Here is a 20,864-nt window from a genome sequence, read left to right as displayed (position 1 = left end):
GTGGTATCGGCAGGCTGTAGATGGCAGAAGTGGCAAAAAACACATTATCAGTATCAGTAGCCTCAAAAAACAACAAAAAATTTTACAATGTAAATGGTATTGGTCAAACATCCCAGTGCTGCAACAATTACCTGCAAATAAGTCAATTGGGATTCCAAATTTTTACATCGCCCACGACTGCGAAAACTTGGCAGGACCGTCCTGAGAAAAAAGTGGAGACTCGGTGAGGTTTTCCTGTGTTAACAAGGATAATACATCTCATCATCATTGTCATCCTTTATAATTTTCATCCTATCATTATAATCAGCCATGAGAATTACATTGTCACAAAACGTGTTATTTTTAAACAAGGACATTTGCACACTGCGCAAGGGTCTTGTCGTCTGTAATTTAAGCCATTGCTTTAAATCCTCTTCCCACCTTGGTTCCTTTCTTATTGATGTCCTCCCACTGGTGGTCTACGCGCAGAGGAGCTGAGGGATTTGTCCAGCCCGGACTATTCGCCACCGTCTCCAGACACCGCTGTGCACAACATTCAGAGCGTCATTCGCCCGCAGGTGAGAGATAGTCTCGGCGTGTGACAACAGCTGGCGCGTCACCTATTTTGAGAGACGCGGTTTCGGTCAACGGCGCTAAGCTACTTTAAGGTAATGTTTTTGTGTTGTGTTTATTTATTTACAGCCTAGGCAGAGAAAGTCTCTGTTTGGAGTGACGGAGAAAAAAGGAGACGAACCTCGGGGGTCCGGGACACTCGGGGATGAAAAGGGGATCGTTCAGCCTAGCAGAGGTGAGGGCTGGCTATATGACCCTGAGACCAGTTGAGCTGCTGCATGTTGCTCAACATCCATTACTGCAGCTGTTCCTTTTTCTTCTTCATAAAGAGGGACTTGTTATGGTCTTGGCTTCTCTGATGATTGCCCGTGTTGTGATAGCTTGTGTGTGTTTTGTGTTTGTTTTGTTGCCTTGCACGTTGGCTCGCATGTTGCCTTGTGTGCGTGGTGGCTTGCCGTGGGTGGCTTGCGGGCCGGCTTGTCCTGTGCGTGTGGCGCGTGTAGGTGGAAAAAACCCTTGTTCAGGGCCTGTGGAGCCGCCACTGCCGTTGCCAGGCCGTGAGTGGCCAAATCATTCGGACGTACCTGTCACACTCAGCCAGTCCAGTCTGTCCAGGCAGGCGGCAGTTTCCAACCAGGCGAACTTCCCCGTCGAGTTTGCGGGCCTCCTGCACGGGTCCTCCCAGACAGCCCGGGTTCAAGCGGACCTCAGTCGAGGGTCGCCACGGCCGCTCGCTGACTCGGCTTCTTCTGGCCCTTGCACAGCAGCCCGCCTCGATCAGCTTAACGCCAACACCGCCTCGGGGAAGTGCAAGAACGGCCACCCAGTCACGTACAAAACTGTGTTTCACACGCTGGTCAATCAGGCTGCGGCAACCGCGGAGGGCACGAGTGTCTTCCACTCGCTGGGGCGGACGCGCTCCCCCAGGTGCCTCGTTGAGTTGGAGTTGACGCGGAACATTTCCAAGTCAGACTCCGACCTGTTGGTCATGCCGTCCGAGTCGGCCGCTCACAACGGAAAGAGCTGCTCGGAGGATGAGGTGTCGTACGAGAGGCGAGGAGGAGGGTGGGGGAACGCGCGCAGGGGGGGTGGACGGCGGGGACCTCCACGCACCCCGTCATTTACTAAAGAGTGGGAGGAGGTACGTGACGAGCAGTTTCTGTTTTTTTGTTACCCCCCCCCGTTCCCCCCCCGTTCCCCCCCGTTCCCTCCCCCCATTCCCCCCCCCCGTTCCCTCCCCCCGTTCCCCCCCCCCCCCCCCCCCCCCTTGCATTGTCTTCACGTTTCACGGCATGCCTTTTTCATGTTTTACCGTTTCACGGTGATCGTTATATTTTACTTTGTTCATTATGCACACTTAAACGTGTGTAGGACAGTTGTTAAATACGTGCTCGACTGAGCCTGTTGTCCATGTAATTGGTTCGCTTTAAGTGTTTTGATCAGGTACATGTGTATTCTTGCAGTTATGGATTGGTGTGGTATCTAGGGTACAGTAGTGGTAATGTCTAAAGTATTTTAGGGTTAGTGTTTAACATATGTTTGACCTCTTAATTCTTGAAATTTGTAATGCGACTAATTGGTTTTCCGTGTTTTTGTAAAAAAAATTACGCTGGAATGATATTCATGCTTAATATGCTTTGGGGATATGTGGGGGCCAGTCGTGTTGCATATATATGTGGTAATTGTATAGGATAATGATATTTATTTGCATCTAATTGGATTGATTTGTTTATTGTCAATAAGTTGGGCTGGAATGCCAGTGTATGTGTGCCTGGGGGAGATCTAGGGTGTGTTAAAGAGTTCAGGTCCAGACCGCTAAATCTTGTGTTAAATATCACACGTGTACATAGTACGTGGCTACTTGTACAGATGTATACATCGCCTAAAAGCGACTTCATTTCAAGACTTTATTGCGTGACGGCTGATTGCCTTGTTGGGCCTTTTGGCTTGTGCTCAGCAACTGTCTAAAAAAAAATAACACGAAGGAAGACATTATTAGATTGTGGGGAAGTGGAGGGAATTCATATTTTAATAAGAAGGGAGAAGTCAGGGGGAGAGGTGAACATGGGGAGAGGGTGAGACAAGAGGGCTTCTTTAATAAGAATAAGCCCTCTAGAAGAGACGGTCCTGTGCAAAGGAAGTCCTTAAGCTGTGAACAGTAACACATACATGATCAGGGGGAAGATGCGTTGTTTCCTTTTTGTTATATGGGTAAGCAATCTGTGCATATAAACTATTTGTGTTTTACACTGTTAAGTCATGGTAAGAAATTAGACTCGTAAACCAGGCTGCACTCGAGTGAGCCGTGCAGTTATTTTAGTGTGTACTTAAATGTGGTGGAATGCATTTTATATTCCATTGAGGCTAATTTGTCAAGATTTTTATGTAGCAGGATCTCAGACACAATGCCTACGGATCTACAGAAGGATTCAACGATTAACGCAATGAATGCACTTGTTTTATATACATGCAACATCCAGATAACCAGTCACCCCATCCCCACTCGACCTTCGACTGCATATCTGATCTCGTCACATCCTGTAACCTCACATGCCTTTATTCAGTGGTCTTTATTCAATCTCGCACTCATCCATAATTGCCATCCCACCCACATTGCATGTCACCAATCCTCATGCCCCTCTTCTTTCTCCGTGTTCCCAATTCTTTTGTTAAACCCTTTTCTTAAAATGTATTATTTATTTTTTACTTTGTGGTTTGCTACACTACCACAGACAATACCTAAATGATAGTGGCAACTTATCAGACGCCGATGCATTCATTTTCAATCATGGATTTAACGAAGAAAAATGTCTTTAAACTGCAAATACGCAGTGGTGAACGTGGAGAACAACAACAACAACGACGACGACCGTTCACCACGAAGTGGCGGTGGCGTCATCACGGCACTGATACATGCTGCATAGGCTGTGCACTCTGGCTTCCTCCCCCCTATTTAAAACAAACAACACAGGACCGTTTATCACACGGTGATGACGTTGCACGTTCAAATAACTCGCATCATCAGGCTGACATTTTATTTTATTATTACTGGGATGAGTAGCACAATTTTATTGATTTCTCCAAAGAGCCTATTTTTTTTTTTCCATGGTGAGCTCTTTCGACCTTCAAGGGCCTCTGGTTATTTTTTTCCCCACACCCATGGTAGACCAGTCTGTAGATCTGGAAATGCCATCCCAGTTGTGTTATGACCTAAGACATGAGCAAGCTCCGGAGTCTTTTAGGGCCAACTCCTTGAGGACAGTCTCCACTTCCTGGGCTTCAGCAGGCTCCGTACCAACTCTTAAAATCTGCACAAGACCCACTCTTCCATCAAGCGTTATAGGCTTGACACCGAGGCCTCCCATGGAAACTGGCTTTGGTTGAACAGCGCTTCCTGCCGTGAGTCACATTAGATTTGCATCTGGCTGGTGTTGGCCTTTAGACCGTGCCACCGGGGTGACTGGCTTTGGCGGGGTACCCAGTATAAAGTGGCGGTGTCTGTGCTGTCATCGTGTAACATTTTTGGAGTGCTCACCTCTGAACCTTGCGACGCTAACACACGCAGACACCGCCACACTAGGAATCCACCCTTCCAGCTACGGTTATCGCACCGAGCATTTTATGGTGTTCAGTTAGTCCTGAGGTGTCCAGTTGGTGTTTTCTCTGGAATTACCTTACTGACTGGCTGATGATGCAAGCGAGTTATTGCCAGTGTGACGCCATATCCGCAGAACGTACCATTCGTGTTTTGTTTGTTTTTAATTGTTTGAGAGGGGAGGCAATCTCAGCTCCACAGCCTTCGCTGGTGCCTGGGTGCGTGGAGAGCTGTTGTGTTTTTCAATCGCGGCTATTATTGCCATTCTGTGCATCGGTGTCCAACCCGCTGCCACAATCGTTTAGTTGGTGCAATACGGGGGCCAGAGGCAGCTATAGAAACTTCTTGAGGGGAGTAGGGGTGGGTGGGGCGGGTGGCAGTGCTGAAATTTAATAGTTCATTAAAAAAACATTCAATTAATGAATGTAAAAAAAAATCCAATTAATATAATCAATATATAATTAATCAGATTCAACACTATGTGGTGGTGTCTGTATCGTGGAGCTCATGGTGACCAGCTCCCCGACCTATTGCTCCCGAAACCTGCCTTGGCCTAAAATATCTCCTTCACCCCTTGCTATGGTTGCTGCTGCGCTGTTGATGGCCACGTAATTTCTGTGGCGCCTGCTGTTGAATTTGCTTTTGCTGTTGCTTTTGCTGCTCTTGCTGTTGATGCTAATTTAGTAATCGTTCAGGTTTAACATCATCATGTGAGACGTAGTTTGCGTCTTTCAACTTTCAGGAATATTCTCTTTCAACATGAATTCCAATCTTGCAAACCCCTGAAGGTGCTTTGGTACACTTTTAGGTCAAAGAACAAATCCATTCAAATTATTTGCGTCCTGCAAAAGCTGTCGGCATATGTAGTTAAAAGTGTGGCTTGCATTTTGAGTTCCACGATCTCTACGCTCAAGTTCTTTTGTCAGATTATGACTTTCTGGATTTGTCATTCTGACTTCCTGGATGTTGACCTGATGATGTTTGACGAATCGTTAAATTTGTTTGTGAGAATCGTGTTTAAACTTCCCGGCGCCCTGCAAACTATAATCATTGGAGTGTTAAAAGCTTGTACACGTGACTATTAATTTGTTTGGCTGCTTTGTGTGGCGGAGGCTTCTTAATGACTAATTTTGGCAGGATCATTATGACCAAACCCAAAAATCTGTGGTGAATCGTACGAGGGACATGCCGAGCCGAGGACACAGCGGGAACCAAGAAGTTTAAATTTACATGCCAACCAACTCACAGTGGTTCTAAAGGTTAAATACTTGAACCATTGTGTCCTTAATGTTGGTGTGAAACTGCCTCATCCATTTTGTGTTGTACTCCCAGCACGAAGAAGTACCAAATCGTATCCATGCGGGGGTGGGAATCGTAATTATTTATATTTTAATTTCATCATTAGACCTCCTTTGCCAGTACCAAAATATAATAATAGGGGTTTTTCTGTACGCCTTTTGGCGTCCTCTGGTCTAGCACCAATTGAGACGAGGCTCAAAAGAAAGCCGTCCCTGGTGTGGACCGATCAGTTTCAAAGACAATGAATTTATTATCAGAGTGTGTTTTTTGTTTGCATTTTGACCACAAGTATTGTGGTTAATGCACACATGGTTCCTCGTAAAAAAAGGTTTCAGTTTTGTTGCCAGAAAAAAAGGGAAAACCCTATTATTATATTTTAATTGCCTGTGCCTTCAAGGGTGGTTCAAGGTTAACTTTCACTTTATGCTCCAAAATAAATAATGAGTGTTACGTTAATTCAGCTTTTACCCTTTCTTTCCTTGACGTTCCTCTGTTGGGGCGTTCGTGTGTCTCCCATCGGATTTTTAATGCCTAAATGCCCAAAAGCGTGGAATTCTTTGGAACACGTGTCCAACTGTGTCAGGAATCGGCCTTCACGTTCTCGTAACATTTTGCTGACTCGCCTTTGGCACCACGAAAAAAATCTACATGAGAAGCATCTCAACGATATTATTAACATTTGAAAATTAGAGCCCTGGTTACGGTATTCCTTACACGTGAATATGTATTTTTGGTGTAAATACTTAATGTGTTGCTTGTCTGCTTTGACACTTTCTTGCTTACCTTTGTACGATGTATTTTTCCCAGGTATTTCTTGCAAGAGAAGCTTTTTTTCACCTGCTGTCTTCTTATTACTGACAGTTTTCATCCTTTTCAAATACATGTTAGAAATACAAAAAATATATATATATAATTAAATCTGTACAACTCTTCTTATCCAATATAATAGGGGCTGTGTAATTGGCAGAACATATTACCTGTTTTTTTGTGCATGGTTTAGTTTATCCAGGTGGTCAATTTTAAAAGTAACGCTGGTAATAGGATGATGTCACGTCATCATAGCCATGGAAAGACTAAGGAATCGATGTATTTTTCACCACTTCCAGAATCCGGGTCCGCACGAAGGCTTGAATAATAGAAATGATTTCGCGATTTTAGGAAATATGCTTCCCAATTCTGGTTCTGTACCTACCAGTCATAAAAAAAAAACATTTACATAGTAACACTGCTTTAAACCACATCAAACATGCACACAGTAATTTGCAGGTTTGCGTTCCTTCGAACAGAATATGATGAATTCATTTATTATGAATGTGATGCGTTTCTTTTTACAGGGGGATATTTTGGACTGCTAGCATGAATGTGCTCGCCGTTGTTAAGACATGATTGCAAGATGTTTCACTTCCCCTAATTAGAAGGCGTAGAGCAACAAGCGATTAACACTAGGCTTTCCCATTTAACAATCATAATTTGCACTTGTGTCAAAATCAAGCACGGTTGTCTGTACAGAGAGTTTTTTGGAAATTTGGATAATGCGGTGGTTATGTGGTTGATGATAATCACAACATTCATGGTTGTGTGTCGGTGATTGTAATGGCTTTGTGACGTTTCGGCGCTATACAAATTTTCGTTATTGTTCACGTAAAATAGACTGGCTGGCACGTAAAGTGCAGCACAGCATCACATACGGTCACCACTATGAACACAACACTGCTTACATTATACCGATTAAACAATGCGCTGAAAACAATTACAGTTTGTGTGCTAACTGATAACAGCAGCACTAATTGACATTACGGTTCCGTGCACATTGACAATCCGTGAGCAGATGACAAAAAGCTTGTGTGCATACAATAATGGAATTTAACCTGGTGTGCAGATGATACAACTGACCTTGCATTCATGTTGCTCAATCATGTACTTTCACCTTGCCTCTTATTCAATCTCCATCTTGTTAAATGCCCCTTTTATTCCCTACAGATTGACAAAATTATGAGCTCAATAGATGCCGGCATCACCAAGGAAACTGACCCAAGGAACATTAATCATTCAGGCAAGTCTCCCCCTGGGCTGGTACCCTACAATGTAGGTTACAGTTGCTATAAGTAGAGATATTTTGGTAATACACACACGCACAGTCACAGATATGACCCTACACTGGCCTACACACGTATGCTTGTATGTATGTATGCACACGCACACACACACACACACTGCCCCATATTTGTGCATATTTCATATTACCGCACAAGATACATCTCATGGTTGGTTGGGATTATGTGCATATGCTTTTGGTTGTATGTATGTATGCATGTTGAACTTTTTTCGCAGCGTACAAAGCCAACCGTGCTAATCGTCCAATTTTTTTTTTTGGAATCTCTTATTTGAATCGAATCTTCTGTATGCACCTCAATTCTTCAGTTTGGTCGGGATATCTCAAGACCTTATTGTTTTTGCAAAGGTTTCCTTGTTTCACCTCTTGGTTGGTTACTCGGTGATACAATTTTAGTTATTTCGGTCCGGGGGGAGGACAGAGTTGCAGGAGTTGGAGTGTCAACATCCTCAGATTGCCCTGCATCTCCTAACGTGTGTCGCATTGTGTGACGAATGTAAAGCAATGATATGGTTGTAGACGTACATTCTATCGCCACGTGTTCATGTAGCCTATAAATGTTTCAAAATACCTATGCAGGACATTTCGTTCACTGAGCCAAACATGGAATTCCACATTCCTATAGCAGGCGTGAATTTACAAAATGCAATGACTGTTAATCTCCCACTAAAAGCAACTCACTTTGTCACAAAATAGATGAAGGGCAGAGTTGACCCCTGACCGGGATGTGAACTGGCAACTGTGTGACTGCAAGTCACACGCTGTAAACACTGTGCTTTCCATATTATTAAACAGTTGGTGATTACAAATTTTTTTTACCTTAATCTGAATATAAAACCGTAAAATGGAATATACCAACAAACTGCTGGTACTCCAAGGTTGGTGAAAATTTGGGCAAAGGGAAAATATGACAAACGATGGAAAACTGTAATGATGAAATACCATTATGGAAAAAAAATATTTCTTTGTCTTACATTTATTTCACCATCCAAGAGCCCAATGAGATGCCAAATATGTTTTGCTTGTGCCTTTATGAGACGTGCTTACAGTCTCTGCAAGGTATTAATGAGTAGTAATTTGCAAGGTATTAATGAGTAGTAATTTGAAGTTTTCTTAAGTCGTGGATGGATATAATGTGGCGTCAAAATGAGGGGGCTTGGAGCACACTGTGACACGCGTTCTATTTTTATCCTTTAACGCACACGCGCGTAACATTGTCGTGCACGCATACATAAACGCGGCGCCGCACGCACGCAGGAGCGTAATGTCTGTTGTGCGTGCGCGCGCACGCGCATTCTCTCGCGTGCGCCCCGCGCGGTCTAGCCGCGCGGCATCACGCGCAGCATCGCACACGTGCGGGAACATTGCGCAGGCAGGAAGGCAGGCAGGCAGGCGCGAGCGCGCGTTCTCATGACATTGCCCCGGCAATCGCAGACCCAGCGATAACGCGCGCGTTGTTCGTTTCTGCCTTCGATACGTAGCAATGTGGTGCGACAACGTCGGTAGCGGTTTCGTCCCCAGCGGCATCGTTGCGGCAAACGGCGGTGACCCTTAAGGAGGGAACGGTCCAGCAGCTGGAGAAAGGGAGTGGAGGGGGGGGGGTAAAAACCGGGAGATCGGAAGGAAGAGGGGTGTGCGTCGTCAGAGCTCTTGCGCGTGTGCGCGCGTGCACGTGCGACTGCGAGTGTACGTGCAAGCCGTAGGCGGGGATGTGGCACTGTCAGTTGTCGCCAGCGGAGTGCCAATGCTATCGCATGGACGGCGCGTACCGGCGTGTGCCCTATGCAGGGGGTGCCGGTGGCGCAGGGGGCCGAAGCAGTGTGGGCCAGTGGTTGGACGCGCTTGGACTGCCCCAGTATGAGGCACAGCTGCTTGCAAATGGCTACGATGACCTCAACTTTGTGGTGGGTACCGCACGCGCGCACACACACACATCGTATGTGCACGTACAGTATACTGTCTTCTGCATTGACATGCAATGCATATTGCATATATGTAACAAATATTCCACTCGTGATGGGAAATGCTCTTTGCTTAAAATGCCATCGTGCTCAATATTCTGGCATCTTAAAACATTTTTTTCATAAAATGTCACGGATTATCCTAATCCTGACAGCTACTGAAAGGGGCTCACTTCCAGATTTCGCTGTCATCTGTATCTAAGTCATTCGCTGTGCTGCAAGGGATCAGCTGAGAGAGCTTTTGCAGTCATTGGCTGCTGCTGCTGCTGGCGAGTGCTCCTGTGACCCCTGGAGGTTGGGCACCGAGTGTGACGCTGCACTCGCTGCCGTGGCCGCAGGGAGAGCCCAGGGCGGATGCTCGGGGAGCCGATGGCTGTGCATTTTCCTTTTTTGTGGTGCAGCATTTGTTATGGCGAATTTACAAAAATATTTAACAAACCAGCAGCTTTGTGTATTAATTTTCCTTTCACAGAGAAGAGCATGAGGACAATGGATATGTTATCAAAGTGTATGTGTTGTTCACGTTGTAGCACAAGCATGTGTGGTTAATGCAGACTTGATGCCCTGTCATAGCTGACTAATTGGTGCTTTAACATCTTAACGCCTGTGTATTATTACAGAAAGCATTCCGCTTTTTAATATATTTGTTTATATAAGATCTTAATACTGGGAGAAAGGGTCTATATATATTCTTAATACTGGGAAATAGGGTCCCATGGATGTGGTTTTGTTGAAAGGGGTCCTTGTGTGTTGGCCGTGCCTCCCAGCTGATGGATTATTGCAGCGCGGTGGGTTGCCATTGCCGTCATTCGCGCTGCAGTGCAACGAGGCTGCGTTGCCATGGGGACGGTGGTGTCGTGTAATGGGATGCAGCGTGCCGAGTGAGCGCCCTGCAAGCGCGCGCGCATCTGTGCTTCAGGGTGACCCATCTCCGTTTAGAACCTTTGTCCAGCCAATTGCTGTGCGCGTGTACACCCTCACGCACAAGCACGCACGCAAAGACAACGACCCCCCATATAACCTTCAACATTTTTAGGACAATTGCTATTAGTGAGCGCCTATTAAGGCCGGCACCATGCCTTTGTCTCCCGAGTGGCGATGTTTACACATCGCACCGACACTCATTTGAGGTCGAGTTGACCTCACTGGTGTTGGCCGTGAGCGGGAATCGAACCCGGGTCGCCGTGTTCATAGCGCAGTGCGCTAACCACTGCACTACTGTTCCCCATGCACACATGCACACACTCATGCACACACACACTCATGCACACACACACACTCATGCACACAAACACACTCATGCACACACACACTCATGCACACACGACATGACTGCTCACTCAAGGCTTTCTTAAATATCTCATGCCCTTCCTGGGATGTTTGAAGGACAAATAACCACTCCAAATGCGTTTGCATTGCAATGTGATGCGATTCATATCTGAGTACAGAGCTCTTGTGAAATCCCCGTATCTGCACTCATGCTATTGCAGTGAGGTCTAGCAATATCGCGCGCTTTCTGTGCAGGTATCTACTGACGCACTGGACACACTTGCAAAATTAGGTGTTGCGTCTCGAGGGAGATGTCCAGATGAAATGAAATATTTGAAGGAATAAAATCAACATCGGTGATGGAAATGCAGCAACAATAACAACAGCAACGTCCATTACCATATTGGACAGTTTTAGTATTTTCTATTTGCTTGCAGATAATAGAGAGATGCTGCCCGATTGGATCACTCGCAGAGTGTGAATTAGTGCGTGCAATGCAATGAACCGCAAATGCACGGTGCTCTGCAAAATTTACATCCGTGTACCTCTATTGCAGTTTGTTGCGAGTTTGATTTTGTAATGTTGCCTGAATGGCCCCTTACACGCGAGAGCATCTGAGTCGGATCAAGAAGAGCATACACCTGCTGGTTGAAGGTTGTGTACGTTCACCGCTTACGCTGAGGGCAGGCTGCCTCAAAAGGCTGCTTTCAGGCTGCAGCAGTTGCCCGATTTTTCACTCATTGCAGCCATTGGCGTTTGCACTAATGTGTCATCTGACGCCAATGCAGCCATTCCCATTGGATGGGGCTGCACATGGGTTTGAGGTGGGAGTTTACCGACGGCCATATTTGAGAATCATCGAGCCCATTTATGATGAACGCTGCTTCGTTTTGCCTCGGGATCATCTCTAAATATTCCTCGCCAGTGTCGCTTTCACTGTGGTTTCCACCACACGTTCTCCCCAAAGTGTATCGCTGCCCCTTGTTGCTGGGGCGTAGCGCAGGAAGGACATTTCTATGGCAGTTTGTTGTCATGTTGATTGTCTATTGATGCCAAATTTGCAGGATATAAACAGCAAGATTGTTAGCAATATTACATAGCTGTGAAGTATATGGTATTGTCAATATTACATATGTATGTATATTGTCTGAATATTCTGTCGGAATGTGTGTTTACTGCCACAACCGCAACTGTCAATGATTTCAGCTCTTCTCTTTTCTTGTTTACATCAGCTGGATGAATGTTCAAATCACTAACCAGATTGAACCTGTTTTAGAGATACGATAGAACCCATCTGTGATAATGTTTGACAAGAGCAGTGTTCATCCTCTCATCTGCTTTCTTCCACAATAATATGGACCGCAAGATGCATATATTAGTAACATGTCAGTTAATTACCCTTCCCTAAAAGGGAAGAAATATTTATTTGGTGATGCTTTGGGAAATAACCTTTCTTCTGTTATGAACGGCCCTCCTTTAGGAAGAAGGGCTATTGGCTGAAACATCACCTAATTTATATTTATTCCTTTAGCTCCGCCAGTGTGTGTAATTGATACGTGCGTCGAGTTTTTGTTATGTGCTAAAAATGCACCACTAACAATACAGTGTCACACTTTTTGTTTGTTTATATTACCAACTTTCATTAAAAAACAAAGGATAAAGCAAAATGTATCCTTTAAACCACTTTGTAAATAAAATAATCCATGATCGCTGCAGGTCATACCCCACATCTGCCTGAGCGCCTTTTTGTTACCTTGAATATCGAGTCGTTGCGTAACAGTGTACGTTTAGTAACAGCATTGGAAGCCTGGTAAACACCCTCACCTCGTACCCATAAAGGTACATGTCGTAAAGTCGTCTGTGAACAATTGCGGCGCTACTCCCGTTTGACATGGCCTGCCAGCGCTTGCACACGTGTGAGATTAGAGAGACATTTATCATAGCAGTCTGAATTTACTGAATGACCGTTTATCCTTTAAAATGGCTTAGTAAGACCAGCCGCCTGCTTTCTGCCTGGCAGATACCATCCAATCTGCGATCGGCTGTGACGTGGGTCACTGTGATAGTCTAGGCATGGCGCTAACATACACGACTACACCCTCTACAACATTCCCTAGTTCTTTGTGAAATATTTCAGCAGTGCAAAACATCGTGTTTCTGTGCGCTCCAGACCTACTCTCGTGCGCTTTTGTTCGCGTGCTTACATCGTGCTCATCTACATGCATGCCTGTGCATGTTGAGAGTGGTGGTGCGGTGAGGTTTGCATATGGTGCTGCAGTCCCAAAAACTTGTGTTAAAATATCGGCCGTGGAAACCACTGGCTATCGATATGCGAACTCGGGGCCTTCCTCTTGGCTTACTTCGCCCGAAATTTGCACCTTGTGCAGCGTTTACATCGGCACTGCGGAGGCAAAGGACTCTGGGTATGCCACTGGCATTCCCACAACCTCATTTGCCACACCAACTTAAGCAGGCGCTGGCTACACCGCTGACGTCAGTGATGGTTTCGCCGTGGCCGAGACGTGAAATCGTTATGTTTTGTTGTTGGGCTTGAACACATCTGCGTCCAGGGTAATGCGATGGAAGATCAGGACCTGCTGGAGATTGGGATCCTCAACTCGGGGCACCGGCAGAAGGTCCTCAATGCTGCTCGACTGCTGCCCAAGGTACCCTGCCCAACCCTCTGCTTGTCCGAGAAAATGCTTCTTTCATACGAGAGTACAAGAGTAAAAAATCTTGTTGTTTTTTATTCTCTTGCCCGCGGATCGTGTTATTCACTGGAAAGAGATGCACAACAGTCGCCGTGGCCCAACGATGTTGCCAAGGATTTGCTGATAACGCGGTGACGGACGTGTTTGCAGCCGCAGCGGTGCGGAAAGGAATGAAGCCATGCTGTGGCACGGCTCGGTGTTCCACCCGCAAGATATTTTTGGGCTCCCATTGCAGAAAAAGCACTCCTGAGAGGAATTCTTACATTGGCTGCATTTCATTGTCTCCGTGTGCGCGTTGGCTTTACTCTCATCGTGCTCTCCGGCAAGAGAGCCTGGGAGGAACAACACTGGATTTGCTCTCTGACATCAGAGCTGAGTTATTTTTGTTAGCAGTATTTGGTTCATCTGCCACGCGTTATAAACGCACGTTTGATGTTTGGGAGGAGTGCGCAGGGCAGCCGCCAAATTGTGATGGAGGCGTAGATGGTGGGTGCTGATATGCATGATCGCTACATACGGCGCGAAAATAAGTTCTACGTACGAACGCACGTACGTGTGGTGTGGAGGGTTGACGGCGACGTCGCGATGTGGCTGTGAGTGGTGGGTGGACGCTCGCACATTGCTACGGTCGCAGAGGACGAGCGGTAACGCGTCGAGACGTACGCTCGGAGGCTGGACGCTTATTTGTGATGGTGGTGGTGGTGCAGGTGCGGCGAGCGGGTTCCGACCTGTCTGTGGCGGAGTGGCTGGACTCGCTGGATCTGTCCGAATACCTCAAGAACTTCACCATGAATGGATACAGCTCGATGGACCAAGTTCGAAAGCTTTGGGAAATTGAGCTCGTAAACGTACGTTGTTTCACGTGTAGACAGTAATTCAATGACCGCTGATAAAATGCCATTTGAATTGAGCTGTAGGGGCATGCCTTTGTGAATTAGAATGTAAATGTGGCCTGGGTATCTCGATTTGGCACAATCCATCCTCTCCCGTCCTTCCTTAACTCAAGCAGTAGATGGTGCTGTTGTGCTAATGTTGCACTGACTTGCGTAAATCAAATAATTCTCACGCGCACAGTTTAATGTGCATATCATGGGTGTAATAATGAATGTTTAATGATTTAATTGATGCATCGCTACTCGTCTAATTATGTTACGGTCACTGCATCGTGCGGTTTCAGATGTGCTGTGGCCGTTTAGAACGCTCTACCTTCCGATATTAGGAAGCCACTTTTAAATCTAGATTGAAAACTAATTTTTAAAAAATGCTTTTTGCATTTAGTTTGTTGTCCTTCACAACATTTACAATCCTGAGTACGATGTTTCGCCTGTAATTACAACCGGCATCATCAGGCGGCAGCCAGATTGTAAATGTTGTGGATTTGTTCTCCAACACACCGGTGTGCTGTACTAGTAACGAATTGGCCACGTTCTGTTTACGTGACAAACCTTACTAATTGGCCGTGTTGGGTGGTGGCGGGTTTAACGACACATTTTTACGCGATCTAGCCTAAAAAACTTGTATTATGTTAAACTATACACACGTACGTACGTGCGCGTTGTGGTTGTGCTGCCAGGTGTTGAAGATCGGGCTCACAGGCCACCGCAAGCGGATCCTGGCTTCCCTGGGAGAGCGCTACGAGGACCCGTCGCACAAGTCCCGGCTCGGCAACCAACTCGTAAGACGGCCGTGTGCGATTGCACGCGGCGGGGAAGGGGGCGATGTGCACACCGTGCCAGTGTGTCCTGGACATCGGTGGAATACTGGATATGGGTGGAAAAGGAGCTTTATAGCTCGTCGGATTCCTCCAGTACAATTCAATATTCTGATTCTATCTGGATTTGAAGTTTTCGTGACTGCAGGGATTCATACTCTTTGGTTCTTTCGGTAAAGTCACGTAGGTAGAAAATAAAAGAAATTAAATCACGACGTTTCGGGCGCAATACAAGCATCCGTCATCAGGTGGGACAACACAGCAAGAAACAATTGCTGAAGTGGGCAAAAGGGGCTGCTGCAACAAGAGGCCATATAGGCAAGAGAAGGGGGGAAGGAGCCAGGGAGGAGAGACAGGGAGCGTGGGGGCCCTGTGGGGTAGGGCGAGTGGAGGCTACAAATAAGACGCAAGCATGGCAGATTCTGTGTTCACTTAACACAGCGCCTAGGAACGGAGATAAGATTTTGGCCTACGAGTACAGGTGCCTGCAGAAGCTGCTGGCAGTTTAATGGCAGGAAAGCGTGAGCAGCACGAACGGTTGCCATAGAACATGGGAAGAAGGATTTTGTAGATTTAACGGAGGGAGGCGGGTGAATGGGACGAGCATTGCTGTGGCGTCTTATCGACACATTCCTGCGGAGGGAGCTGGTAGGAACGTTTGGTTGCTCAGTCAATGGACAGGGTCAACGGCAGCGTGGTGTATTCTGCCGTTGAGTTTTATAAGGGCACCACGGGGTGACCAGCCCCTCCCCACCCAACCCCACCCCTCCCACCCCCCCATCCAGCTCCTCCCCACCCTCCACACCTAGCCCCTCCCCACCCTCCCCACCCAGCCCCTTTCCACCCTCCCCTCCCCACCCAGGCCCACCCTCCCCACCCAGCCCCTCCCCACCCTCCCCTCCCCACCCAGCCCCTCCCTGCACGACGGACGGACACAATAATCCCCTGTGGGCTGGTGGAACCAGGTGGTTCCTACCAGTATGAATACTGTACCCTTGTTTTAATTTATTGAAAGCCGGATGGTGGGATGTGATACGAGTAGACCTTGGAAGTTGGGTTATGACTTTGAAAGTCACTGCAGGATCTTTCAGAAGGAAGTGGGTTGTGGAAAGTTGCGATGGCATCATTATCATTGGGCGTGCTGGTCTCTTGGCGTTGGATTTGTGTTTTGTCTCACCGTTTGTCGTGAGCACAAACGTGGTTGGTGGCAGTGGGGTTCAATGCCTCTTGCCAGTGCCTGGTGCCTCTGCCAGTCATCTCAGTTTAATTACATTTTTTTACCAGGTAAGGCCCACTGATCTATAAAGCTCTTTTTCAGAAGCGACCTGGCTATTATAAATAATAACTCAACGAAGTGGCTTATCATGTGGAAATTGATACCAGCCAAATACTCTAAATGCATGTTTCTAAATGCGGAGGGGAAAAACCGGAGGACCCGGAGAAAAATCCTCGCCAATACGGGTAGAACACGCAATATACAAATATACAGGCGCCATGCTCAGGATCGCACCCACGACCTCCTGCATACCAGGCGAGGGAGATAACATCTCGCCACTGTGGCACGCCTCGGTCAGTCGGTCAACTCACGGCACCACCTGGGTCTGTCCCGTGACCTCCTGTCAGCGGCGAGCCTTCGACACCTCACGTGACAGCCTCAAAGTGCCCCTGGCCTGGCACAGGCGGCCGTGGTGACGTCACTGTTGCTTAGTGGCGAATGGCAGCTGTTGTTGGTATTGGTGGTGGTGATCCCCCCCGCTCTTTCTCAACACTGTGTGCCCCCCCCCTCCCCGTCAGGACGAGTGCTCCGAGCCTCCGCTGGTGCTGCGGCCCCCACACGAGGCGACTACGTCTGCCCCTGTGCAGCAGTGGCAGCATCAGCCTGACCAGCTGATCCTGCGCTCCTGCAACTACGAGGCCTTCGTGAGTGCAAGGGCCAAATAAGCCCTCTGTGTCGTTGTTGTCTGCGTGTGTTGCGTGCGTGTGAGAGTTTAAGCCCCCCATTCCCGTGTGTTTGTTTGTGAGTTCAAGCTCAGTGTGCGTTTGCTTGTGTGTGTTATCTCGGCCTCAAATTAGTATCTGGTGTGGGGTGTAAACATCACCAATGGGAAGACAAAGGCAGCCGGGCATGCTATTGGCCACCGACCTCCTCGTGTGCCGTGCCAGCCTTCATAGGTGCTACTCGCTAACAGCACTTGCCCTAACAGTCTGTTCAGGCTATACGGGGGATCTTTATATTTGTAAGTCGGGGAGTGTTAGCGTGCTGTGCTACGAACCTGGCGAGTTGAGTTCAATTCCTGCTCATGCCCAAAACCAGTGAAGATTATCAGAACCGGTCTTGAGCCTCTTTCAGGTTGACTTAGCGTCAAATGAGTACCTGGTACGGTGTGTAAACATCGCCACTGGGGAGACGAAGGCTGCTGGGCGTGTTGCTGGCCCGCCAACGTCTCGTGGACCGTGCCGGCCTTCATCGGTAAAGTTGGCTCTGTACAGTGCAGAAGAAGTTGAACATACATAACAGCACTTGCCCCAACGGTCTGTTAAGCCTACACGGGGGATCTTTGTGTTTGTGTGAGTGCGCCCATGCGCGTTTGTGCAAGCGTGCGTGTATTTCCGCGTGCATGCGAGCATAACGTGTATTTGTGTGCGTATAGCTAAGCGTTTGCAAGTTAACGTAACAAATGCTCTTCAGTAAACTGTTAACTGGGCTTGGTATAACGATTGTTGGTTCATGATGCGGTGGTTACTCAACCCTGTGATCAACACGCGGTGAATGCTAAGCAGCGACTGGTGTTTTTGTTGGTGGTGTAATCGGGAGCTCGTTGGTTGTCCCACAGTACATGGGATCTATGTTGGTGAAGGACCTTCGTGGAACGGATTCCACACACGAGGCGTGCGCCAAGATGAGGGTGCGTGCACGTTGCCCCCCTTTTTGATACGTCGACACCGCCGATTACGAGTTCAGAAAGTTTTTGTACTGAGCCTTAAAGAAGCCGTTCTGTTTCGCATGGACTTGAATATCCCCCGCGATGTGCCGTGTTCGCAGAAGTCGACAGAGGACATGAAGAAGATCCCAACCATAACCCTCTCGATCACGTACAAAGGAGTCAAATTCATCGATGCCTCCAACAAGGTGGGGGGTATGAGCGTGTTGAGGTGGCGTGGAGGTATAGGGTGGTGGGGCTGGTTATTATAGCACAGGAGCGTTGGGCACCGGTGGCGGGTTTTAGTGACGAATAAAGGAGGTCGCTCGAGTTGGTGGAGAGGTCGCGGGTGGTGCAGCGGGCTGAGGCAATGTGCGCCGTGCTCCATGTGCGCGTCTAAGACGTGGCGTCCTCGTGGTCGAGGGCTCGGTGAGGATCAGCTATTTTCTTATTATTCGCGTTCACCACCGTGCAAATGTAGAATGGGAGACCGAGACAGTAACAGGAGGAGTACTGTAGGTGGGGTCTGCAGTGCTGCAGGAGCATCAAGAGTGCAACGGGTACCTAAATACCTCCAGTCTCGAGTGGCAGCAACTGTTAATCCTTTGTACTTGAGGCACCAACGTTTTTTGGATCGGAGATGTTGTGCATCTTGGACGGCTCGGTCGTTGTCGAGGTGATGCATTGGAGCTGGTGTCACCTTTGCCCCCTCGCCACAAGGACAACTCATTTAGCTTCCATCCCACTCCGAGTATTCCGCTTTGTCGAGCCCATCGATAATCCGCCCTTCTCCTCCTCTCTTGGTCCCCTTCGCACGAATCCTCTTTCTGCAGAACACGATAGCCGAGCACGAGATACGGAACATCTCGTGTGCAGCTCAGGACCCAGAGGATCTGTGCACCTTTGCGTACATCACCAAAGACCTAAAGACCAGCTACCACTACTGCCATGTGTTCAGCGCCTTTGATGTGGTGAGTGCTGCCCCCTCGCACCACGACTGTACGCACGCGAGCTCGCACGTGTCTCTCTCGCGGAATGCGAACTAAACTTTTACAAGGTGAGCAGGCCGGGTGTATATATAAGGTGCCAAGCATATGACAAACACATTTTTTCGACAGTAAAAGCATTTTCTGATGTAACCTTCGATAAATTTAGCACGTAAAGTTTAACATTTTTTTCCATTAAAATAAAACGGTAGGGTTCCCCGCAATTTTTTTTGTGTATGTAATTTCAGTACACGTACACAATCTTGCAAATAAATAAAATATACATTTGTGGCTTGGCTTCATAAAAACGAATCATGTTTCTCATTATCCATCGCCACCAGCTCGTCACATCCATCGCCATGTCCATAATTGATTATGCTGATGTTGTTTATAAATCTGCTCATAGCACAACCAACTCTGAATAGTTTGGATCTTGTTTTTCATTCGACCTTGTGCCCCATTGCAAACTCGGGCCACTGTTCATCACCGTGCCTTCTGCTCTCAATCTGATTACCTTTCACTGTCTCGACAGAGTGACTTGCAGTGCTCGGAGTTCATTTTAACAGCAAAGGATCGAGATCTGACTTTAAGTTTATCTGGTTTGCTTGTACCGGCTTCAAACCCTCACAACGTAAAACGTGCCACAACATCTTCTTGATGTTGTGGCATCAAGAAGTGGGTCCTACCTGGTAAAATAAAAACGTTTTTTATGAGTTTTTATGGCCGTGACGCTGTTTCCTGCTGCAGAATTTGGCGTACGAAATCATCCTGACCTTGGGCCAGGCCTTCGAGGTGGCCTACCAGCTGGCGCTGCAGGGACGCAAAGCCAAGGGCGGAGGTGGCGGAGGCAGCGGTGGAGGGGATGCGTCCGAGGGCCCCAAGGCCAGCAAGCCCATTCCTAAACCCCGCAGCACCGTCTGCAAATCCTCGGTGAGAATCCGCGTGGCTACGCAACGCACAAAATGTAGTCTTTACTTTCAATTTACTTGAATTCGAACAGCTGCATCTCACCTTGTTTTTACACGCTTTCTATGAACTCACTCTGTCTGTTGTTGTCATATCCTCAAATATTGTAACTCAATTTTAACCCACTTTTCAATGTGGTATCGACTGCAAACTTGGTATACTTATGTCATACTGATGACAATACTATATTCTATCATAAAAATTAAATACAAATATTTTTAAACAATCTTTTTTATACGTTATGTTTCGGCTTGGGTCTAATTGTCCACGTTCAACTGACGTTGGCTGTAAATCACCACGGTCCCTTACGTTATGGCAAGCTTCGGGGCCACTTCCTGGAGTCGTGGAGTTCTTCCATTACTAGTACATTTCATTAAAGCGTGTTTAAAAAAAGTTTTTAAAAAACATTTATAGGGTGCCTTGACTGAGCTCGAGGCGCTTGGCGTAGTTTAAAAAGCGTTAAAAGAAATCGAGTGATTTAAATGGCAGGGGGTGCGCAATAGCTGAGGAATGAGCGACTGTAACAGAGGTCACGTAGGGGTCACGAAAGGGCAGGGGGTGAGGTGATTCATTCAAGTTTTTAAGTTTTGCATTTCAGATGTGACTGTGATGACTGCGCACAAGCCAGTTATACAAACCTAGATCTTTGACATGTATATGACTGTAAATTATTTTTGTAAAAAAAAAATTAGGTTTTCCTCGATTAATATTCACAACAAAGTAAACCAGTCACCGTGTAATGAACATGATGTTGTTATTCTGCAAATGTAGGGTGGGGGG

The 20,864-nt window shown here is 47.1% G+C and overlaps 1 protein-coding gene across 2 annotated transcripts in view; it reads left to right on the top strand.

Moving 5' to 3' along the window:
- The window catches only part of LOC133347491 (ankyrin repeat and sterile alpha motif domain-containing protein 1B-like), a 47,895-nt gene that overhangs the window by 21,198 nt on the left and 5,833 nt on the right, over positions 1 to 20,864 (top strand). For both annotated transcript variants that reach the window (XM_061559786.1, XM_061559785.1), the window contains exons 11-23: positions 469 to 557; positions 682 to 787; positions 1,056 to 1,693; positions 7,427 to 7,499; positions 9,348 to 9,463; positions 13,360 to 13,455; positions 14,208 to 14,348; positions 15,074 to 15,175; positions 17,006 to 17,131; positions 18,046 to 18,117; positions 18,255 to 18,341; positions 18,966 to 19,103; positions 19,866 to 20,048. In XM_061559786.1, coding sequence (XP_061415770.1) covers positions 469 to 557; positions 682 to 787; positions 1,056 to 1,693; positions 7,427 to 7,499; positions 9,348 to 9,463; positions 13,360 to 13,455; positions 14,208 to 14,348; positions 15,074 to 15,175; positions 17,006 to 17,131; positions 18,046 to 18,117; positions 18,255 to 18,341; positions 18,966 to 19,103; positions 19,866 to 20,048 — 1,967 coding nt within the window. The remainder of the gene's footprint in view (positions 1 to 468; positions 558 to 681; positions 788 to 1,055; positions 1,694 to 7,426; positions 7,500 to 9,347; positions 9,464 to 13,359; positions 13,456 to 14,207; positions 14,349 to 15,073; positions 15,176 to 17,005; positions 17,132 to 18,045; positions 18,118 to 18,254; positions 18,342 to 18,965; positions 19,104 to 19,865; positions 20,049 to 20,864) is intronic.

The sequence above is a fragment of the Lethenteron reissneri genome, chromosome 26 (genome assembly GCF_015708825.2).
Source record: "Lethenteron reissneri isolate LAM-NWPU_2019-01 chromosome 26, ASM1570882v1, whole genome shotgun sequence".
Classification (NCBI taxonomy): domain Eukaryota; kingdom Metazoa; phylum Chordata; class Hyperoartia; order Petromyzontiformes; family Petromyzontidae; genus Lethenteron; species Lethenteron reissneri.
This window is presented reverse-complemented; position numbering and strand designations above follow the sequence as displayed.